This window comes from Bombina bombina, chromosome 1, assembly GCF_027579735.1.
Source record: "Bombina bombina isolate aBomBom1 chromosome 1, aBomBom1.pri, whole genome shotgun sequence".
In the NCBI taxonomy this organism is placed as follows: Eukaryota; Metazoa; Chordata; class Amphibia; order Anura; family Bombinatoridae; genus Bombina; species Bombina bombina.
Window position 1 is genome coordinate 1,058,758,488 of NC_069499.1, and position 24,730 is coordinate 1,058,783,217.

At 42.3% G+C, this 24,730-nt stretch overlaps 1 protein-coding gene across 1 annotated transcript in view; it reads right to left on the reverse strand.

Moving 5' to 3' along the window:
• The window catches only part of CSE1L (chromosome segregation 1 like), a 475,025-nt gene that overhangs the window by 213,299 nt on the left and 236,996 nt on the right, over positions 1–24,730 (reverse strand). Inside the window, exon 17 of the mRNA XM_053689969.1 lies at positions 6,767–6,870. Within this exon, the coding sequence (XP_053545944.1) occupies positions 6,767–6,870 (104 nt within the window). The remainder of the gene's footprint in view (positions 1–6,766; positions 6,871–24,730) is intronic.

A 24,730-nucleotide genomic window follows, 5' to 3' on the forward strand; every position in this document is an offset into this window, starting at 1 on the left:
TGAAAAACTGTCAAAATGCCCTGAGTTATGAGGCGGCTTTCAAGGGATTAGAAATTCGCATATGAACCTCCTAGATTTAGCTTTCAACCAAGAATACCAAGAGAACAAAGCAAAATTGGTGAAAATGACATGCCCTATCTGAAACACGTAAGTTTTTTGGAATAGACTGTCACTTTAAGGTTTCAATTACAGTCATAGAAACCCCTATGTCTAAGAATTAACCATTCAATTTCCATCCCATCAAGTTAAGAGACTTTAGATCCAGATGGAAAAAACGTACCTTGAGCAAGGTCTGGCCAGAGACATCTGAACTAGATCTGCATAACCAAGTCCCGCAAGGCCAACCTGGGTCAATCAGGATTACTGATGACTTTTCCAGATTTATCTTGGAGATTAATCTGGGTAGAAGTACCAGGAGGAAACAGATGAGCAAGCTGAAATGACCAAGAGCATCAACTAACTCTGCTTGAGGATCCCTGGACCTCAAAGTACCTGGGAAGTTGTTTGTTCGAAAAAGGAGGCCATCAGATTTATCTCTGAGGGACGCAAAAAATCCACAATCTGATTGAAAACATCCTGGTGAAGAGACCACTTCCCTGGATGTAGAGACTGACGACTGAGAAAGTCTGCTTCACAGTTCACCCCTGGAATGCGAATTGCTGAGACTAGACAGAAATTAGTTTTAGCCAATGAGAGAATTTGAGACACTTTCATTGCTAAGGAACTGTAAGTTCTCCTGTGATGGTTGACATAAGCTACTGATGTGACATTGTCTGTCTGGAAATGAGACTCTTCAACAGAGGCCCAGCTTAAAGAGCCCTGAAAAATGCACGGCGTTCAAGAACATTTATAGGTAACCTCGCCTCCCAAGGATCTCAAACTCCCTGTGTGCTCTCAGAGACCCGCAAACAGCTCCCCAACCTGAGAGACTCGCATCTGTAGTGATCACACTCCAGGTAGGATGAGAAAAATAAGCCCCTAAATAATAAATCGATGATCCAGCCTCCAAGTTAGAGACCGACATGTACTAAGATACAAAAACATCCATTTTAGACAGTAGAGTATAGTCTCTGCATCATTGATGCAGCATAAAAGCTGGAAAGGCCTTGTGAAAACTGAATCGCATCGGAAGCTGCAATCATGAAACCTAGAACATCCACAGAAAAAGCAATCGAGGGAAATGAGAGACTGAAGGTTCCGACAAGCTGACACCAAATTTAACCTTCTCTGCTCATTTAGAAAGACACATGAATACAATCTATTTAAAAACCGAAAAAAAAAAAAAAAAAGTTACTTTTTTTGAGGAACCAAAAAAAGCTTGAACCAAGATGTAATACAGGTATGGAAAAACTGTAATACACTGAGAACTAATCACACATAAAAAGGGTACCAAGAACCTTTATGAATAATCTTGGAGCTGTAGCCAAACAAAATGGTAGAGCAACAAACTGAAAATGCCTGTCCAGAAAGGCAAACCTCAGAACCTGGAAAAGTTCCCTGTGAATTGGAACATAAATGTAAGCATCTTTTAAATCTATTGTGGCCATAAACTGACCTTGCTGAACAAAAGGCAGAATAGTCTGAATAGGGAAAGAGGGAATCCTTACAAACGTGTTCAGATTGGAGACAGACTGGGAGACTTAACTTGCCCTCTACCAGAATCCCTGGATCAGTGCCCACACCTTCATGCAGTTTTGATAGTAGGGATAGATTTCTTGCCCTTTTTTGACTTGTTCCAGTAAGTATTAGGCCTCGAGGACAGTGCCAGATGCGTCTTGTTTCTGAGCAGAGGAGTCAACCTTTTTTTCCTTATTCTGACGAAAGGAACGAAAACTATTAGAAGCTTTAGATTTCCCTTTAGACTTATTGTCCTGAGGAAGAAAAGCCCATTTACCTCCAGTAACAAATAATATGGAACCTAATGAGAAAAAAACAAATTTATTTCCCTGAAAAGAGAGAATCTGGATTTTGACACAGCAGACTAGCAAGGACGGTCAAAGACATACTTTTGATATTTAAGGAATACTGAATACCAATTTTTTCTTTCATGATTCAGATACAGCATGCAATTTTAAGCAAATTTATAATTTACTCCTATAATTTGTTCTTCATACTCTTGGTATCTTTATTTAAAGCAGAAATGTAAGCTTACGAGCCGGCCCATCTTTGGTTCAGCAACTGGGTAGCACTTGCTGATTGGTAGCTAAATGTAGCCAAACTGTAAAATAAAGCAGGATAAATTAAACATATCCGACAGAAAACGCTCATCAGAGTTAACATGCGCATTAAAAACTGGCAGCTATAAAGAATTTAACTCTCCAAAACACAATATGCGCATAGCTGAGGACGTATGTGTGCTAAACATGCGTAAACTAGCGGAGGCGCAAAAAAAAAAAAAAACTATAGTAAAACAAATAGGATGTAAGCTAACCCGACAAGTGTAAAACCGACACAAACGCGTTCACCTGAAAGCTAGCGCAAGCCAAACTGTAAGGGAAATAATGTAAAGGATTCTGTGTCCCAGGGCCATATATATTAGCAAATATATATAACAATAAGGGCCCATAGCATAGCTAAAAAAATAATAATAAAAGATACTTACCAAATAGACACTTGTCCACCTGCAAACAAGCAGCAGAAAGCCAAACCAATACTGAAACATATCAGCAGTGGTTATGGAAAAAATAGTACATGGTAGATCCATAGGGTGAGGCAAAAAGACAAGTCCCTGCGACCAATAATGGAAGGTTTATGAAAAATTTCTAATGAGGGGACAAAAACAAAAAAAACATAAAACCATACCCCAAATACATCCCTCTGAGGCAAAGTAAAGACTGAGGTATGTGGGGTTTTTTGGAATCTTTGCCTCCTCCTAGTAGTAGAGAAGAGTAATTCCCAGGAGTAATGGATCGTGGACTCTCACCACCACCCAAAAGTCACTAAGTGTTCAAACTTCTTCCACATGGACTTTAATATTGTTACACAGTATATTCTCATAGATTTATTAAAAGAAAAACAGCAATAGATAAAATATAAAAAGTTTGACTAGCCATGCAGTATATTTATTCTGCAACTTGTCATTTTCAAGTGTCTCAAAGGAATGCACCCACATTGTTTGTGATACTGTCCCCACAATGGGATAAAATGTGCTAAACAGTAGTATTCAATTCTAGAATACAAAACAAAGACCCAAATCATTTGTCAAAAAGTAAGCCCTTACAGAATTTAGAAAGCTTTCTTCTTTTACCTTTATGTAATTTTTTAAAGTGAGGAGAAAACTTACATGTGCACAACCCATCAAACTGGAATACTATTAACACAATTTAAGACATCTTCTACAAGACCTTTAACAAAAGAGTTCACCGTCCATAAATATCATGAAAACGTGTTTATAGAGTTACCTTATGACCAATATCCAAGGATAGGGAAAGTGAGATACAAGGGCTAATAGGTGCAAATTGGAACTGCTGCCAATCACAATAAAATGGGAGTGGGTTTGTGGACTCTCACTACCAAGAAAGAAAATATTTTATAAGATAAAAATTAATTTTTTACTGTTTAGGCAGCAGCAACAATAGTAGGCAGTAGTTGAAACCTCACAGTAGCCAGTATTATATAGTGGGAAGTCAGCAAACCTCCAGGGGGAATTTAAAAATATAATAAACCATATATCACAATCATCACTATAAGTCTGAGAGAAAACAAAATGTATGCTTACCTGATAAATTTATATCCAGATATGAAGAGTCCACAACGTCATTCAATTACTAGTGGGAATATCGCTCCTGGCCAGCAGGAGGAGGCAAAGAGCACCAAAGCAGATCTGTTAAGTGTCACTCCCCTACCCATAATGCCCAGTCAGTCAACCGAAGGGAAATGGAAAAGGAATAACAAAGGTGTAGAGGTGCCTGAGGTTTAGTAAAAAATAACTGTCTTAATAAAGGGTGGGGTTGTGGACTCTCCATATCCGGAAAGACATTTATCAGGTAAGCATAAATTTTGTTTTCTTTCCTAAGATATGGAGAGACCACAACGTCATTCAAATTACTAGTGGAAACGAATACCCAAGTAAGAGGACACAGAATGAACAGGGAGGGAGAACAAGACAGGCAGACCTAAACAGAAGGCACCACCGCATGAGGATCCTTTCTCCCAAAAGAAGAGATGACCAAGAAGAGGAGACAGCCCTAGAGGTATGAGATGTAAATCTCTCAGGAGGCTGCTGTCCAGCAGTCTCATAAGCAAAATGAATTATACTTCTCAACCAGAGGGAAAGAGAAGTAGCCTTACAACCCTTACGCTTTCCTGAGAAACAAACAGGGCAGAAGACTGGCGAAAATCCTTAGTCGCAGCCTGTAGATAGAATTTTAGAGCACGCACAACATCCAAGTTGTGCAACAAACATTCTTTATGAGAAGGATTGGGACAGAGAGAAGGAACAACAATTTCCTGATTAATATTTCTATCCGAAACCACTTTAGGAAGAAACCCCAATTTAGTACGAAGAACCGCCCTATCCGCATGAAAGTTAAGGTAAGGCGAATCACACTGCAAAGCCGAGAGTTCTCCGAGCAGAAGAAAAAGCAATAAGAAACAAAACCTTCCAAGATAGCAACTTAATATCTATGGAATACAATAGCTCAAACGGAGCCTGCTGCAAAACTTTAAGAACAAGATTAAGGCTCCAAACATCATAGTATTTATTAAAGGGACACTGAACCCAAAAATTTTCAGTCATGATTCAGATAGAGCATGCAATTTTAAGCCACTTTCTAATTTATTCCTATTATCAATTTTTCTTCGTTCTCTTGCTATCTTTATTTTAAAAAGAAGACATCTAAGCTTTTTTTTTATTCAGAACTATGGACAGCACTTTGTTATTGGTGGATGAGTTTATCCACCAATCAGCAAGAACAACCCAGGTTGATCACCAAAAATGGGCCGGCATCTAAACTTTCTAGCATTTCAAATAAAGATTCCAAGAGAATGAAGAAAATTTGATAATAGGAGTAAATTAGAAAGTTGCTTAAAATGTCATGCTCTATCTGAATCACGAAAGAAAAAATTTGGGTACAGTGTCCCTTTAAGTTTACTAGACTTCTTAGGGTTGACAACAACAGAAGTATCTGAGTCGTCCAAAGTAGCCAATACCTCCTTTAACAGTAGTGTTCAAGCTTAAATCTGAAGTTTACTTCTTCATTATCAGATGAAGGAATAATTCAGTCCAAATCTGAGATTTCAACCTCAGAGGCTACTGACGTATCCTCATCAGACTTATGAGGGCAACATGCGCAGCAGTAGGTGGAACAGAAACCTTACTATCTGAATGTCTAATTTTCCTCTTGCATTTTCCCAGCATAGGAAAAGCAAATAATGCTGCAGATACCACAGAGGATACCCATGCAGCAAAATCGGCAGGCAAACAAACACGTCCAGGAGGCTGAGAGGAACTGTAGGGCACTGTATTTGACGCCATAGAGGCTTGGGATGTTTGAGGAGAAATCTGTGGCATTGCCTGAACAGCATCATTCTGAGAGACATTGGGCTCAGTGTGCAACAATTTATCTTCCATGTCCATAATACTAAATAAAAAAATTCCCCAAACGGTAGAAATTTTTTAAATACATTGTCACTTTAAGAATTTTTAATACCACAGCCGCTTAACGTTATGCAAAAATTCATTAAAATAATAAACCAATCAGGCCCCCTACACCTCAGACAGGCTTATACACAATTTAGCTGCCAGAAGTCTCAAACTATTGTATAGCATAGTAGATAGACACTGAAAAGAAAATGAATGACGCCGCTCCGTGAATATCCGACAGCAGAGAGAAGTCACATGACCGTCAGAGGGGGAACTATGCAGCAAGTAAAAGGCGTGCGTTTCCCTCTGCCTACAACATTGGAGCTAAATTTATACACTCAAGCAGTCTGTTAGCCTGTTCTAGCTAAGCAAAGAAAACTAACTGCCAATTTTTAAGTTTACACATAAATCCCTGTATAAAACATAAGTCCCACACACATACTAAAAGTATTTTAACAAAATTAGCACAAACAGGAAAAACGTTCCAATAAAGCGAAGATTAACCCCTCAACATACATAATGTGCCTGACCACTGCCAAAGAGAATCCTGTATAAAGGATTTTAAAAATGTCCCCATCTACTGCATATTAAATATTCTTCTGAAGTGCAAGTCTCCAAGACCAAGAAGACAAAAGCACTTACCTGAAGTCTAGCTGTCCAGGCAGGAAGACAACTCACAAGGCATGAAAGGACAAAAGACCTGTAGAAAAAGAAACAGAGTAACCAACTCTGGATTTCTGTACCATGGACAACAATGTGTTAGGAAACAAAGCAAGGACTACCTCACAACTTCCTAACTGCTTAAAAGCAACCACTACTCTACTGAAGAGATTGACATGGACTCAGCTAAACCCAAATCCTTGCTTGCAGGGAAAAGTACCCGAAAAAGGATTTCATTTCTTCAGACACCAAACTTCACCTCCTCCATTGACAGAGGCAAAGAGAATGACTGGGGATTATGGGTAGGGGAGTGACTTAACAGCTTTGCTGTGGTGCTCTTTGCCTCCTCCTGATGGCCAGGAGTGATATTCCCACTAGTAATTTAATGACGTCGTGGACTCTCCATATCTTAGGAAAGAAATACAAATACACTAAGGTAAAATAAAAAAACTGCATGTATGATTTACACACAAAATAAACAAAGTTCTAAAAAAAATAAAAAATATATATAAATATATATACCCTTCATGATGTATTCATTTTCAGATGAGCCAGGTAATGAAAGTGCTTTGAACAAATTAGCTAGGAGGAGTTCCACATATGGTAGAAGATCTGCTGCTGTAATTCTGTAGACAAAAATTACAACCGTTATTGAAAGATTTACTTATTTTGCACAAAATTTTTATGGCTCATGAATTTACACGACACCAAACACAAGAGCATGTTCACCAAGTTTAGAGAGAGAGAAAAAATTTTTTTTATGCTTAACTGATAATTGACTTTCACAATGTTGAAAGGCAAAGAAAACCCAACATAAAAAAGTTTTAATTCCCTCCCACTTACCCTGAATCCTCAGTTATACATATAGCAAAGTAGATGTAGTAAACCGAAAAGCAGGAAAGAAAGTGGGGGTAAAACAAGGACTGATGCCTACTGTTAAAAAAAAAAAAAAAAAAAAAAAGGATGGGGGCTCATGAACTTACTATCATAAAAGAAACACATTTATCAGGTAAGCATAACATTTGTTCTTTTTCATTAGATGGTAAAAGTCCACGAGACATAACGTGTGGGAATCTTTACCCAAGCAGTGAAGTCCACAAGATCATGTAATTGGGGGGGTTGGGGGGCGGGACTGTGAAAGCAGGTAAGCTACTTATCACTACAGCCCATGGAACTTTCCTACCAAAAACAGCCTCAGAAGAAGTACACACATCAAAGTGATAAAGCTTCAAAAAAGTATGCTATGAGGACTAAGTAGATTTCTTACAAATTTGTTAAATAGAAGCTTCATTACGAAGGGCCAAAGAAGAGGCAATTGCATTAGTAGAATGAGCAGTAATATGCTTAGGGGTACGTTTAAATTAGGTGACTGCTGCAGTTTTCTGGCCCTTCTGAGTTCCAGAAAAAACAATGTATGCTTACCAGATAAATTCCTTTCCTTCCGGATAGTGAGAGTCCACTGCTTCATTCCTTACTGTTGGGAAATACAACACCTGGCCACCAGGAGGAGGACAAGACACCCCAGCCAAAGGCTTAAATATCCCTCCCACTTCCTCATCACCCAAGTCATTCTGCCGAGGGAACAAGGAAAGTAGGAGAAACATTAGGGTATAAATGGCGCCAGAAGAATAAAATAGGGGACCACGCATAGACAAGAAAAAACGGGTGGGGGCCGTGGATTCTCCCTATCCGGAAGGAAAGGAAATTATCTGGTAAGAATAAATTATGTTTTCCTTCCTAAGATAGGGAGAGTCCACTGCTTCATTCCTTACTGTTGGGAAACTATACCAAAGCTCCAGAGAACACTGAATGAATAACGGGAGGGGGAAAAAGGGAAGAGGCGGAGCCTATTCTGAGGGCACCACAGCCTGCAAAACTTTTCTCCCGAAAGCTGCCACAACCAAAGCAAAAACATCAAACATGTAAAATTTTGAAAAAGTATGTAAAGAGGACCAGGTAGCCGCCTTACAAATCAGACCCAGAGAGGCCTCGTTCTTAAAAGCCCAAGAGAAAGACACTGTTCTAGTGCAATGAGCCGTTATCCTCTCAGGAGGACGATGTCCCGCTGTCTCGTAAGCTAAGCGGATGACACTCCTTAACCAAAAAGACAGGGAAGTCGAAGCCTTCTGCCCCTTACGCTTCCCAGAATAGACAACAAAGAGGAATATTTTCTAAACTCCTTAGAAGCCTGAAGATAGAACTTCAAGGTGCGAACCACATCCAAATTGTGAAGTAAGCGTTCCTTCGATGAAGAAGGATTAGGACACAAGGAAGGAACCACAATATCCTGAATGATGTTGCGATCCGACAACCTTAGGAATAAAAACATAATTTATGCTTACCTGATAAATGTATTTCTCTTGTAGTGTATCCAGTCCACGGATCATCCATTACTTATGGGATATTCTCCTCCCCAACAGGACGTTACAAGAGGAACACCCACAGCAGAGCTGCTATATAGCTCCTCGCCTCACTGTCATATCCAGTCATTCAACCGAAACAAACCGAGAAAGGAGAAACCATAGGGTGCAGTGGTGACTAAAATTTGATTAAAATTTAGACCTGCCTTAAAAGGACAGGGCGGGCCGTGGACTGGATACACTACAAGAGAAATAAATTTATCAGGTAAGCATAAAACATAATTTATGCTTACCTGATAAATTTATTTCTCTTGTAGTGTATCCAGTCCACGGATCATCCATTACTTATGGGATATTAACTCCTCCCCAACAGGAAGTGCAAGAGGATTCACCCAGCAGAGCTGCTATATAGCTCCTCCCCTAACTGCCATTACCAGTCATTCGACCGAAAACATGCAGAGAAAGGAAAACCATAGGGTGCAGTGGTGACTGTAGTTTAATGGAAAAATTACCTGCCTTAAAGTGAAAGGGCGGGCCGTGGACTGGATACACTACAAGAGAAATAAATTTATCAGGTAAGCATAAATTATGTTTTCTCTTGTTAAGTGTATCCAGTCCACGGATCATCCATTACTTATGGGATACCAATACCAAAGCTAAAGTACACGGATGACGGGAGGGACAGGCAGGCTCTTTATACGGAAGGAACCACTGCCTGAAGAACCTTTCTCCCAAAAACAGCCTCCGAAGAAGCAAAAGTGTCAAATTTGTAAAATTTGGAAAAAGTATGAAGAGAAGACCAAGTTGCAGCCTTGCAAATCTGTTCAACAGAAGCCTCATTCTTAAAGGCCCAAGTGGAAGCCACAGCTCTAGTAGAATGTGCTGCAATTCTCTCAGGAGGCTGCTGTCCAGCAGTCTCATAGGCTAACCGTATTATGCTACGAAGCCAAAAGGAGAGAGAGGTAGCCAAAGCTTTTTGACCTCTCCTCTGACCAGAATAAACGACAAACAGGGAAGACGTTTGTCGAAAATCCTTAGTTGCCTGTAGATAAAATTTCAGGGCACGGACTACATCTAGATTGTGTAGCAGACGTTCCTTTTTCGAAGAAGGATTAGGACACAAAGATGGAACCACAATCTCTTGATTGATATTCCTGTTAGTGACCACCTTAGGTAGGAACCAAGGTTTAGTACGCAGAACTACCTTGTCTGAATGAAAAATCAGATAAGGAGAATCACAATGTAAGGCAGATAACTCAGAGACTCTTCGAGCCGAGGAAATCGCCATTAAAAACAGAACTTTCCAAGATAACAACTTGATATCAATGGAATGAAGGGGTTCAAACGGAACCCCCTGTAAAACATTAAGAACTAAGTTCAAACTCCATGGTGGAGCAACAGTTTTAAACACAGGCTTGATCCTAGCTAAAGCCTGACAAAAAGCTTGAACGTCCGGAACTTCTGACAGACGTTTGTGTAAAAGAATGGACAGAGCTGAAATCTGTCCCTTTAAGGAACTAGCGGATAAACCCTTTTCTAAACCTTCTTGTAGAAAAGACAATATCCTCGGAATCCTAACCTTACTCCATGAGTAACTCTTGGATTCGCACCAATATAAGTATTTGCGCCATATCTTATGGTAAATCTTTCTGGTAACAGGCTTCCTAGCCTGTATTAAGGTATCAATAACTGACTCAGAAAAACCACGTTTTGATAAAATCAAGCGTTCAATTTCCAAGCAGTCAGCTTCAGAGAAATTAGATTTTGATGTTTGAAGGGACCCTGGATCAGAAGGTCCTGTTTCAGAGGTAGCGACCAAGGTGGACAGGATGACATGTCCACTAGATCTGCATACCAAGTCCTGCGTGGCCATGCAGGCGCTATTAGAATCACTGATGCTCTCTCCTGTTTGATTCTGGCAATCAATCGAGGAAGCATCGGGAAGGGTGGAAACACATAAGCCATCCCGAAGGTCCAAGGTGCTGTCAAAGCATCTATCAGAACCGCTCCCGGATCCCTGGATCTGGACCCGTAACGAGGAAGCTTGGCGTTCTGTCGAGACGCCATGAGATCTATCTCTGGTTTGCCCCAACGTCGAAGTATTTGGGCAAAGACCTCCGGATGAAGTTCCCACTCCCCCGGATGAAAAGTCTGACGACTTAAGAAATCCGCCTCCCAGTTCTCCACTCCCGGGATGTGGATTGCTGACAGGTGGCAAGAGTGAGACTCTGCCCAGCGAATTATCTTTGATACTTCCATCATTGCTAGGGAGCTTCTTGTCCCTCCCTGATGGTTGATGTAAGCTACAGTCGTGATGCTGTCCGACTGAAACCTGATGAACCCCCGAGTTGTTAACTGGGGCCAAGCCAGAAGGGCATTGAGAACTGCTCTCAATTCCAGAATGTTTATTGGTAGGAGACTCTCCTCCTGATTCCATTGTCCCTGAGCCTTCAGAGAATTCCAGACAGCGCCCCAACCTAGTAGGCTGGCGTCTTGTTACAATTGTCCAGTCCGGCCTGCTGAATGGCATCCCCCTGGACAGATGTGGCCGAGAAAGCCACCATAGAAGAGAATTTCTGGTCTCTTGATCCAGATTCAGAGTAGGGGACAAGTCTGAGTAATCCCCATTCCACTGACTTAGCATGCACAATTGCAGCGGTCTGAGATGTAGGCGTGCAAAGGGTACTATGTCCATTGCTGCTACCATTAAGCCGATCACCTCCATGCATTGAGCTACTGACGGGTGTTGAATGGAATGAAGGACACGGCATGCATTTTGAAGCTTTGTTAACCTGTCTTCTGTCAGGTAAATCTTCATTTCTACAGAATCTATAAGAGTCCCCAAGAAGGGAACTCTTGTGAGTGGAAAGAGAGAACTCTTCTTTTCGTTCACCTTCCATCAATGCGACCTTAGAAATACCAGTACTAACTCTGTATGAGACTTGGCAGTTTGAAAGCTTGAAGCTTGTATCAGAATGTCGTCTAGGTACGGAGCTACCGCAATTCCTCGCGGTCTTAGTACCGCCAGAAGAGCACCCAGAACCTTTGTGAAGATTCTCGGAGCCGTAGCCAATCCGAATGGAAGAGCTACAAACTGGTAATGCCTGTCTAGAAAGGCAAACCTTAGATACCGGTAATGATCTTTGTGAATCGGTATGTGAAGGTAAGCATCCTTTAAATCCACTGTGGTCATGTACTGACCCTTTTGGATCATGGGTAAAATTGTCCGAATAGTTTCCATTTTGAACGATGGAACTCTTAGGAATTTGTTTAGGATCTTTAAATCCAAGATTGGCCTGAAAGTTCCCTCTTTTTTGGGAACCACAAACAGATTTGAGTAAAACCCTTGTCCTTGTTCCGACCGCGGAACCGGATGGATCACTCCCATTAATAAAAGATCTTGTACGCAGAGTAGAAACGCCTCTTTCTTTATTTGGTTTGTTGACAACCTTGACAGATGAAATCTCCCTCTTGGGGGAGAGAATCTAGAAGGTATCCCTGAGATATGATCTCTAACGCCCAGGGATCCTGGACATCTCTTGCCCAAGCCTGGGCGAAGAGAGAAAGTCTGCCCCCCACTAGATCCGTTCCCGGATCGGGGGCCCTAGATTCATGCTGTCTTAGGGGCAGCAGCAGGTTTCCTGGCCTGCTCGCCCTTGTTCCAGGACTGGTTAGGTCTCCAGCCTTGTCTGTAGCGAGCAACAGCTCCTTCCTGTTTTCGTGCAGAGGAAGTTGATGCTGCTCCTGCTTTGAAATTACGAAAGGAACGAAAATTAGACTGTCTAGCCTTAGGTTTGGCTCTGTCTTGAGGCAGGGCATGGCCTTTACCTCCTGTAATGTCAGCGATAATTTCTTTCAACCCGGGCCCGAATAAGGTCTGCCCTTTGAAAGGTATATTAAGCAATTTAGATTTAGAAGTAACGTCAGCTGACCAGGATTTTAGCCACAGTGCTCTGCGTGCCTGAATGGCGAATCCGGAATTCTTAGCCGTAAGTTTAGTTAAATGTACTACGGCATCTGAAATAAATGAGTTAGCTAACTTAAGGGCTTTAAGCTTGTGTGTAATCTCATCTAATGGAGCTGATTCAAGTGTCTCTTCCACAGACTCAAACCAAAATGCTGCTGCAGCCGTGACAGGCGCAATGCATGCAAGAGGTTGCAATATAAAACCTTGTTGAACAAACATTTTCTTAAGGTAACCCTCTAACTTTTTATCTATTGGATCTGAAAAGGCACAGCTATCCTCCACCGGGATAGTGGTACGCTTAGCTAAAGTAGAAACTGCTCCCTCCACCTTAGGGACCGTTTGCCATAAGTCCCGTGTGGTGGCGTCTATTGGAAACATCTTTCTAAATATCGGAGGGGGTGAGAACGGCACACCGGGTCTATCCCACTCCTTAGTAACAATTTCAGTAAGTCTCTTAGGTATAGGAAAAACGTCAGTACTCGCCGGTACCGCAAAATATTTATCCAACCTACACATTTTCTCTGGTATTGCAACTGTGTTACAATCATTCAGAGCCGCTAACACCTCCCCTAGTAATACACGGAGGTTTTCCAGCTTAAATTTAAAATTTGAAATATCTGAATCCAGTTTGTTTGGATCAGAACCGTCACCCGCAGAATGAAGCTCTCCGTCCTCATGTTCTGCAAATTGTGACGCAGTGTCTGACATGGCCCTAATATTATCAGCGCACTCTGTTCTCAACCCAGAGTGATCACGCTTACCTCTTAGTTCTGGTAATTTAGCCAAAACTTCAGTCATAACAGTAGCCATATCCTGTAATGTGATTTGTAATGGCCGCCCAGATGTACTCGGCGCTACAATATCACGCACCTCCCGAGCGGGAGATGCAGGTACTGACACGTGAGGCGAGTTAGTCGGCATAACTCTCCCCTCGTTGTTTGGTGAAATATGTTCAATTTGTACAGATTGACTTTTATTTAAAGTAGCATCAATACAGTTAGTACATAAATTTCTATTGGGCTCCACTTTGGCTTTAGCACATATAGCACAGATATCTTCCTCTGAATCAGACATGTTTAACACACTAGCAAATAAACTAGCAACTTGGAAATACTTTTCAAGTAATTTACTATAATATGAAAACGTACTGTGCCTATAAGAAGCACAGAAAAAGTTATGACAGTTGAAAATTAATAAACTGAAAAGTTATAGCATCAAATCTTTGTAAAAAACACAATTTTAGAAAAGGATTGCTCCCATTAGCAAAGGATAACTAACCCTGATAGCAGAAAAAAAAATACAGAAATAAACGTTTTTTTATCACAGTCAACTACAATCTCACAAGTTTTGAAGACCCCTGAGTTCTGTAGAGATGAACCGGATCATGCAGGGAAGACAATAAACTTCTGACTGAATTTTTTGATGCGTAGCAAAAGCGCCAAAAAAGGCCCCTCCCCCTCACACATAACAGTGAGAGAGATCAGTAAACTGTCATAAATTAAATAAAACTACTGCCAAGTGGAAAAAAATAGTGCCCAAAATATATTTTCACCCAGTACCTCAGAGGAATAAACGATTTTACATGCCAGCAAAAAACGTTTAACATCAATAAATTGTTATTTAAAAACCTATTGCAAGTCCCTGCAAATTAGGTTAAGTCTATGCATACAGTATAATTCCAGTGAAGTGCCATTCCCCAGAATACTGAAGTGTAAAATATACATACATGACAGCCTGATACCAGTTGCTGCTACTGCATTTAAGGCTGAGTTTACATTATATCGGTATGGCAGAATTTTCTCATCAATTCCATTGTCAGAAAATAAGCTGCTACATACCTCTTTGCAGATTAATCTGCCCGCTGTCCCCTGATCTGAAGTTTACCTCTCCTCAGATGGCCGAGAAACAGCAATATGATCTTAACTACTCCGGCTAAAATCATAGAAAAACTCAGGTAGATTCTTCTTCAAATTCTACCAGAGAAGGAATAACACACTCCGGTGCTAATATAAAATAACAAACTTTTGATTGAAGGTATGAAACTAAGTATAATCACCACAGTCCTCTCACACATCCTATCTATTCGTTGGGTGCAAGAGAATGACTGGTAATGGCAGTTAGGGGAGGAGCTATATAGCAGCTCTGCTGGGTGAATCCTCTTGCACTTCCTGTTGGGGAGGAGTTAATATCCCATAAGTAATGGATGATCCGTGGACTGGATACACTACAAGAGAAATAAATTTATCAGGTAAGCATAAATTATGTTTTCTCTTGTTAAGTGTATCCAGTCCACGGATCATCCATTACTTATGGGATACCAATACCAAAGCTAAAGTACACGGATGATGGCAGGGACAAGGCAGGAACTCAAACGGAAGGAACCACTGCCTGAAGAACCTCTCTCCCAAAAACAGCCTCCGAAGAAGCAAAAGTATCAAATTTGTAAAATTTTGAAAAGGTATGAAGCGAAGACCAAATCACAGCCTTGCAAATCTGTTCAGAGGCCTCATTTTTAAAGGCCCAGGTGGAAGCCACAGCTCTAGTAGAGTGAGCTGTAATTCTTTCAGGGGGCTGCTGTCCAGAGAGGTTGCTGAGGCCTTTTGACCTCTCCTCTGTCCAGAGTAAACAACAAACAGGTCAGATGTTTGACGAAAATCTTTATTAGCCTGCAAGTAAAACTTCAATGCACGGACTAAGTCTAGATTATGCAAAAGACGTTCCTTCTTTGATGAAGGATTAGGGCATAATGACGGAACAACAATCTCTTGATTGATATTCTTGTTAGAAACCACCTTAGGTAAAAACACAGGTTTTGTACGCAGAACTACTTTATCTGAATGAAAGATCAGATAAGGAGAATCACAATGTAAGGCAGATAACTCCGAGACTCTTCAAGCCGAGGAAATAGCCATCAGAAAAAGAACTTTCCATGATAGAAGTTTGATATCAATAGAATGAAGGGGTTCAAACGGAACTCCTTGAAGAACTTTAAGAACTAAGTTTAAGCTCCATGGGGGAGCAACAGGTTTAAACACAGGCTTAATTCTAACGAAAGCCTGACAAAATGCCTGAACGTCTAAAACGTCTGCCAGACGCTTGTGTAAAAAAATAGACAGAGCCGAAATCTGTCCCTTTAAAGAACTAGCTGATAATCCTTTATCCAAACCCTCTTGGAGGAAGGACAATATTCTAGGAATCCTAACCCTACTCCATGAGAAATTCTTGGATTCACACCAATGAAGATATTTACGCCATATCTTGTGGTAAATTTTCCTGGTGACAGGCTTTCGCGCCTGTATTAAGGTATCAATTACTGACTCTGAGAAGCCACGCTTTGATAGGATCAAGCGTTCAATCTCCATGCAGTCAGTCTCAGAGAAAGTAGATTCGGATGATTGAAAGGACCTTGTATTAGAAGGTCTTGTCTCAGAGGCAGAGTCCATGGTGGAAAGGATGACATGTCCACTAGGTCTGCATACCAGGTCAATATCACCGAAGCTCTCTCCTGTCTGATTTTGGCAATCAGACGAGGGAGCAGAGGAAACAGTGGAAACACATAAGCCAGGTTGAAGAACCAAGGCGCTGCTAGAGCATCTATCAGTGCCGCTTCTGGGTCCCTGGACCTGGTTCCGTAACAAGGAAGCTTGGCGTTCTGGCGAGACGCCATGAGATCCAGTTCTGGTTTGCCCCAACGGAGAACCAATTGAGCAAACACCTGCGGATGGAGTTCCCACTCCCCCGGATGAAAAGTCTGACGACTTAGAAAATCCGCCTCCGAGTTCTCTACCCCTGGGATATGGATCGCTGACAGGTGGCAAGAGTGAGTCTCTGCCCAGTGAATTATCTTGGAGACTTCTGACATTGCTAGGGAACTCCTGGTCCCCCCTTGATGGTTGACGTAAGCCACAGTTGTGATGTTGTCCGACTGAAATCTGATGAACCTCAGTGTTGCTAACGGAGGCCAAGCCAGAAGAGCATTGAATATTGCTCTTAACTCCAAAATATTTATTGGAAGGAATTTCTCCTCCTGAGTCCATGAGCCCTGAGCCTTCAGGGAATTCCAGACTGCACCCCAACCTAGAAGGCTGGCGTCTGTTACAATGGTCCAATCTGGCCTGCGAAAGGTCATACCTTTGGACAGATGGATCCGAGATAACCACCAGAGAAGAGAAGCTCTGGTTTCCTGGTCCAGATTTAGTAGAGGGGACAAATCTTTGTAATCCCCATTCCACTGGCTGAGCATGCATAATTGCAGCAGTCTGAGATGGAGGCGCGCAAATGGCACTATGTCCATCGCCGCCACCATTAAGCCGATTACTTCCATGCACTGAGCCACCGTGGGGCGCGGAATGGAGTGAAGAACACGGCAAGCATTTAGAAGTTTTGATAACCTGGACTCCGTCAGGTAAATTTTCATTTCTATAGAATCTATCAGAGTCCCTAGGAATGAAACCCTTGTGAGAGGGGATAGAGAACTCTTCTTCGTTCACTTTCCACCCATGCGACCTCAGAAATGCCAGGACTATCTCTGTATGAGACTTGGCAATTTGAAAGCTTGACACCTGTATCAGGATGTCGTCTAGATAGGGAGCCACCGCTATGCCTCGCGGCCTTAGAACCGCCAGGAGTGAGCCCAGAACCTTTGTAAAAATTCTTGGGGCTGTAGCCAACCCGAATGGGAGAGCTACAAACTGGTAATGCCTGTCTAGAAAGGCAAACCTCAGGAACCGATGAAGATTCTTGTGAATCGGAATGTGAAGGTAAGCATCCTTTAAGTCCACTGTGGTCATGAACTGACCCTCTTGGATCATTGGTAGGATGGTTCGAATAGTTTCCATCTTGAATGATGGAACTCTTAGGAATTTGTTTAAGATCTTTAGGTCCAAGATTGGTCTGAAGGTTCCCTCTTTCTTGGGAACCACGAACAGATTTGAGTAAAACCCTTGCCCTTGTTCCGTCCGCGGAACTGGATGGATCACCCCCATTATAAGGAGGTCTTGTACACAGCGTACATAAATTTGCATAGTCACCATTCCACTGTTCGAGCATGCACAGCTGCAGTGGTCTAAGATGAAAGCAAGCAAACGGAATGATGTTTATTGCCGCTACAATTAATCCAATGACCTCCATACACTGAGCCATTGATGGCCGAGGAATGGCCTGAAGTGCTCGGCAAGTATTTAGAAGCTTTGATTTTCTGACCTCCGTCAGAAATATTTTCATGTCTACCGAGTCTATCAGAGTTCCCAAGAAAGGAACTCTTGTCTATGGAACAAGTGAACGCTTTTCTATGTTCACCTTCCAACCGTGAGTTCTCAGGAAAGACAACACTGTGTCCGTGTGAGATTTTGTCAGATGATACGTTGATGCCTGGATTAAAATATCGTCCAGATAAGGCGCCACTGATATGCCCCGCGGTCTGAGAACCGCCAGAAGGGACCCTAGAACCTTTGTGCAGATCATGGGTGCTGTGGCCAACCCGAAGGGAAGAGCCACAAACTGATGATGATCCTTGTGAATAGGGAAATGAAGGTATGCATCCTTCAAGTCCACAGAAGTCATGTATTGACCCTCCTGGATCATTGGTAAGATGGTTCGTATAGTCTCCATCTTGAATGATGGAACTGAGAAACTTGTTTAGACACTTGAGATCAAAAATAGGTCTGAAAGTTCTCTTTTTTGGGAACCACGAAAAGATTTGAGTAAAACCCCTGTCCCAGTTCCAGTTTTGGAACGGGACAAATTACTCCCATAGTAGAGAGGTCTTTTACACAGCGTAAGAACGCCTCTCTTTATCTGGTCTACAGACAATCGTGAAAGATGAAATCTCCCTCATCAGAGAAAATCCTTGAATTCCAGTTGATACCCGTGGGTCACGATTTCCAGTGCCCAGGGGTCCTGAACATCTCTTGCCCAAGCCTGAGCCGCCCCTTCATGCTGTCTTTGTAGAAGCAGCGTGCTTCTTGGTTTGTTTACCTTTATTCCAAGCCTGGTTGGGTCTCCAGACTGATTTGGATTGAGCAAAATTCCCTTCCTGCTTTGTGGAGGAAGAGGAAGCAGAGGGTCCTCCTTTAAAGTTTCGAAAGGAACGAAAATTATTTTGTTTACCCCTCATCTTAACAGACTTATCCTGAGGTAGGGCATGGCCTTTACCTCCAGTAATTTCAGAAATGATTTCCTTCAATTCAGGCCCGAATAGGGTCTTACCTTTAAAAGGAATAGCTAAAAGCTTAGATTTTGATGACACATCAGCAGACCAAGATTTGAGCCATAACGCTCTACGGGCTAAAATGGCAAATCCTGCATTTTCGCTGCTAATTTAGCAATTTGAAAAGCGGCATCAGTAATAAAATAATTAGCTAGCTTGAGAGCCTTAATTCTATCCAAAATGTCATCTAATGGAGTCTCAACCTTCAGAGACTCTTCTAGAGCATCAAACCAAAAAGCTGCTGCAGTAGTAACTGGAACAATGCAAGCTGTTGGTTGTAAAAGGAAACCCTGATGAATAAATAATTTCTTTAGAAGACCCTCTAACTTTTTATCCATAGGGTCTTTGAAAGCACAACTGTCCTCAATAGGTATAGTTGTACGCTTAGCCAGGGTAGATATAGCTCTCTCCACCTTAGGGACCGTTTGCCAAGAGTCCCGAATGGTGTCTGATATGGGAAACACTTTCTTAAAATTAGGAGGGGGAGAAAACGGTATACCTGGTCTATTCCATCCCTTCTTTACAATTTCCGAAATTCTTTTAGGAACCGGAAAAACATCAGTGTAAGTAGGTACCTCTAAATATTTGTCCATCTTACACAATTTCTCTGGTGGTATCACAATAGGGTCACAATCATCCAGAGTTGCTAAAACCTCCCGAAGTAACAGGCGGAGGTGTTCAAGCTTACATTTAAAGGACTTCATGTCCGAATATGTCTGAGGTAACATTTCCTGAATCTGAAAGTTCTCCCTCAGACAGCAATTCCCTGACCCCCAACTCAGAGCACTGTGAGGGTACGTCGGAAATAGCCAATAAAGCATCAGAGGATTCATGATGCACATTAATACCTGACCTACTGCGTTTACTCTATAACACTGGTAATTTAGATAATACCTCTGTAAGGATAGTTGACATAACTGCAGCCATCTCCTGCGGAGTAAAAGAATTAGACGCACTAGAGGTACTTGGCGTCGCTTGTGTGGGCGTTAAAGGTAGTGACACTTGGGGAGAATTGGATGGCATGTCCTGATTCTCTTCAGACTGAGAATCATCCTTAGGCACACTTTCTTTAACTAAAATATGCTTTTTACAATGTAAGGCCCTTTCAGTACAAGAGGTACACACAATGTAAGAGGGGGTTCCACAGTGGCTTCTAAACACATAGAGCAATGAGTTTCCTCAATGTCAGACATGTTGAACAGACTAGTAACAACCACAATAGTCGTTAAACACTTTGATTTAAAAAAAAATTGAAAACGTATACTGCGCCTTTAAGAAATAAAAAAAGAGCACAATTTTTCAAACTGCTTTAAACCGTTAATTAACACTTTAAAATTAGCAACACCTAATCAAAAGTTCCAAAAATTATTTCACCCCAAGAGTAAGGGGAGAAATTAACCTCTAAAAGACATTTATAGTCAAAAATATGTTAGATTTGAAAAAAACAATTTATGCTTACCTGAAATTTATTTCTCTTGTAGTGTATCCAGTCCACGGATCATCCATTACTTGTGGGATATTCTCCTTCCCAACAGGAAGTTGCAAGAGGATCACCCACAGCAGAGCTGCTATATAGCTCCTCCCCTAACTGCCATATCCAGTCATTCGACCGAAACAAGCCGAGAAAGGTGAAACCATAGGGTGCAGTGGTGACTGAAGTTTAATTAAAATTTAGACCTGCCTTAAAAGGACAGGGCGGGCCGTGGACTGGATACACTACAAGAGAAATAAATTTATCAGGTAAGCATAAATTATGTTTTCTCTTGTTAAGTGTATCCAGTCCACGGATCATCCATTACTTGTGGGATACCAGTACCAAAGCTTAAGTACAAGGATGAAGGGAGGGACAAGGCAGGAACTTAAACGGAAGGAACCACTGCCTGTAGAACCTTTTTTCCCAAAAACAGCCTCCGAAGAAGCAAAAGTATCAAATTTGTAAAATTTTGAAAAGGTATGAAGCGAAGACCAAGTTGCAGCCTTGCAAATCTGTTCAGAGGCCTCATTTTTAAAGGCCCAGGTGGAAGCCACAGCTCTAGTAGAATGAGCTGTAATTCTTTCAGGGGGCTGCTGTCCAGCAGTCTCATATGCTAAAACGGATTATACTCCGAAGCCAAAAAGAAAGAGGTTGCCGAGGCCTTTTGACCTCTCCTCTGTCCAGAGTAAATAACAAACAGGTGAGATGTTTGGCGAAAATCTTTAGTAGCCTGCAAGTAAAACTTCAATGCACGGACTACGTCTAGATTATGCAAAAGACGTTCCTTCTTTGAAGGAGGATTAGGGCCTAATGATGGAATAACAATCTCTTGATTGATATTCTCGTTAGAAACCACCTTAGGTAAGAACTACTTTATCTGAATGAAAGATCAGATAAGGAGAATCACAATGTAAGGCAGATAACTCCGAGACTCTTCGAGCCGAGGAAATAGCCATCAGAAAAAGAACTTTCCATGATAGAAGTTTGATATCAATAGAATGAAGGGGTTCAAACGGAACTCCTTGAAGAACTTTAAGAACCAAGTTTAAGCTCCATGGGGATGCAACAGGTTTAAACACAGGCTTAATTCTAACGAAAGCCTGACAAAATGCCTGAACGTCTAAAACGTCTGCCAGACGATTGTGTAAAAAAATAGACAGAGCCGAAATCTGTCCCTTTAAAGAACTAGCTGATAATCCTTTATCCAAACCCTCTTGGAGGAAGGACAATATCCTAGGAATCCTAACCCTACTCCATGAGTAATTCCTGGATTCACACCAAAGAAGATATTTACGCCAAATCTTGTGGTAAATTTTCCTGGTGACAGGCTTTCGTGCCTGTATTAAGGTATCAATTACTGACTCGGAGAAGCCACGCTTTGATAGGATCAAGCGTTCAATCTCCATGCAGTCAGTCTCAGAGAAAGTAGATTCGGATGATTGAAAGGACCTTGTATTAGAAGGTCTTGTCTCAGAGGCAGAGTCCATGGTGGAAAGGATGATATGTCCACTAGGTCTGCATACCAGGTCCTGCGTGGCCACGCAGGCGCTATCAATATCACCGATGCTCTCTCCTGTTTGATTTTGGCAATCAGACGAGGGAGCAGAGGAAACGGTGGAAACACATAGGCCAGGTTGAAGAACCAATGCGCTGCTAGAGCATCTATCAGTGCCGCTTCTGGGTCCCTGGACCTGGATCCGTAACAAAGAAGCTTGGCGTTCTGGCGAGACGCCATGAGATCCAGTTCTGGTTTGCCCCAACGGAGAACCAATTGAGCAAACACCTGCGGATGGAGTTCCCACTCCCCCGGATGAAAAGTCTGACATATCCCCTGGGATATGGATCGCTGATAGGTGGCAAGAGTGAGTCTCTGCCCAGCGAATTATCTTGGAGACTTCTGACATCGCTAGGGAACTCCTGGTCCCCCCCTTGATGGATGATGTAAGCCACAGTTGTGATGTTGTCCGACTGAAATCTGATGAACCTCAGTGTTGCTAACTGAGGCCAAGCTAGAAGAGCATTGAATATTGCTCTTAACTCCAGAATATTTATTGGGAGGAGTTTCTCCTCCTGAGTCCATGAACCCTGAGCCTTCAGGGAGTTCCAGACTGCACCCCAACCTAGAAGGCTGGCGTCTGTTGTTACAATGGTCCTATCTGGCCTGCGAAAGGTCATACCTTTGGACAGATGGACCCGAGATAACCACCAGAGAAGAGAATCTCTGGTTTCCTGATCCAGACTTAGTAGAGGGGACAAATCTGTGTAATCCCCATTCCACTGACTGAGCATGCATAATTGCAGCGGTCTGAGATGCAGGCGCGCAAATGGCACTATGTCCATCGCCGCCACCATTAAGCCGATTACTTCCATGCACTGAGCCACCGTTGGGCGCGGAATGGAGTGAAGAACACGGCAAGCATTTAGAAGTTTTGATAACCAGGACTCCGTCAGGTAAATTTTTATTTCTATAGAATCTATCAGAGTCCCTAGGAAGGAAACCCTTGTGAGAGGAGATAGAGAACTCTTTTCTTTGTTCACTTTCCACCCATGCGACCTCAGAAATGCCAGAACTATCTCTGTATGAGACTTAGCAATTTGAAAGCTTGACGCCTGTATCAGGATGTCGTCTAGGTAAGGAGCCACCGCTATGCCTCGCGGTCTTAGAACCGCCAGAAGTGAGCCCAGAACCTTTGTAAAAATTCTTGGGGCTGTAGCCAACCCGAATGGAAGAGCTACAAACTGGTAATGCCTGTCTAGAAAGGCAAACCTCAGGAACCGATGATGATTCTTGTGGATCGGAATGTGAAGGTAGGCATCCTTTAAGTCCACTGTGGTCATGTACTGACCCTCTTGGATCATGGGTAAAATGGTTCGAATAGTTTCCATCTTGAATGATGGAACTCTGAGGAATTTGTTTAGGATCTTTAGATCCAAAATTGGTCTGAAGGTTCCCTCTTTTTTGGGAACCACAAACAGATTTGAATAAAACCCCTGTCCTTGTTCCATCCGCGGAACTGGATGGATCACTCCCATTACAAGGAGGTGTTGCACGCAGCTTAGGAATGCCTCTTTCTTTATCTGGTTTGCAGATAATCTTGAAAGGTGAAATCTCCCTTGTGGAGGAGAAGCTTTGAAGTCCAGAAGATATCCCTGAGATATGATCTCCAACGCCCAGGGATCCTGAACATCTCTTGCCCACGCCTGGGCGAAGAGAGAGAGTCTGCCCCCTACTAGATCCGTTGTCGGATAGGGGGCCGCTCCTTCATGCTGTCTTGGAGGCAGCAGCAGGCTTTCTGGCCTGCTTGCCCTTGTTCCAGGACTGGGTAGGTTTCCAGGCCTGTTTAGATTGAGGAAAAGTTCCCTCTTGTTTTGAAGTAGAGAGAGCTGATCCTGCACCTGTCTTGAAATTTCGAAAGGCACGAAAATTAGACTGTTTGGCCCTTGATTTTGCCCTGTCCTGAGGAAGGGTATGACCCTTACCTCCAGTAATGTCAGCAATAATTTCTTTCAAACCAGGCCCGAATAAGGTCTGCCCCTTGAAAAGAATGTTAAGTAATTTAGACTTTGAAGTCACATCAGCTGACCAGGATTTAAGCCATAGCGCCCTACACGCCTGGATGGCGAATCCGGAATTCTTAGCCGTTAGTTTAGTCAAATGAACAATGGCATCAGAAACAAATGAGTTAGCTAGCTTAAGTGTTCTAAGCTTGTCAATAATTTCAGTCAATGGAGCTGTATGGATGGCCTCTTCCAGAGACTCAAACCAGAACGCCGCCGCAGCAGTGACAGGCGCAATGCATGCAAGGGGCTGTAAAATAAAACCTTGTTGAATAAACATTTTCTTAAGGTAACCCGCTAATTTTTTATCCATTGGATCTGAAAAAGCACAACTGTCCTCAACCGGGATAGTGGTACGCTTTGCTTAAGTAGAAACTGCTCCCTCCACCTTAGGGACTGTCTGCCATAAGTCCCGTGTAGTGGCATCTATTGGAAACATTTTTCTAAATATAGGAGGTGGGGAAAAGGGCACACCGGGTCTATCCCACTCCTTACTAATAATTTCTGTAAGCCTTTTAGGTATTGGAAAAACATCAGTACTCACCGGCACTGCATAGTATTTATCCAGCCTACACAATTTCTCTGGCACTGCAATTGTGTCAGTCATTCAGAGCAGCTAATACCTCCGCAAGCAATACACGGAGGTTCTCAAGCTTAAATTTAAAATTAGAAATCTCTGAATCAGGTCTCCCCGATTCAGAGACGTCACCCACAGACTGAAGCTCTCCGTCCTCAGGTTCTGCATATTGTGACGCAGTATCAGACATGGCTCTTACAGCATCTACGCGCTCTGTATATCGTCTAACCCCAGAGCTATCGCGCTTGCCCCTCAATTCAGGCAATCTGGCTAATACCTGTGACAGGGTATTATTCATGATTGCAGCCATGTCCTTCAAAGTAATCGCTATGGGCATCCCTG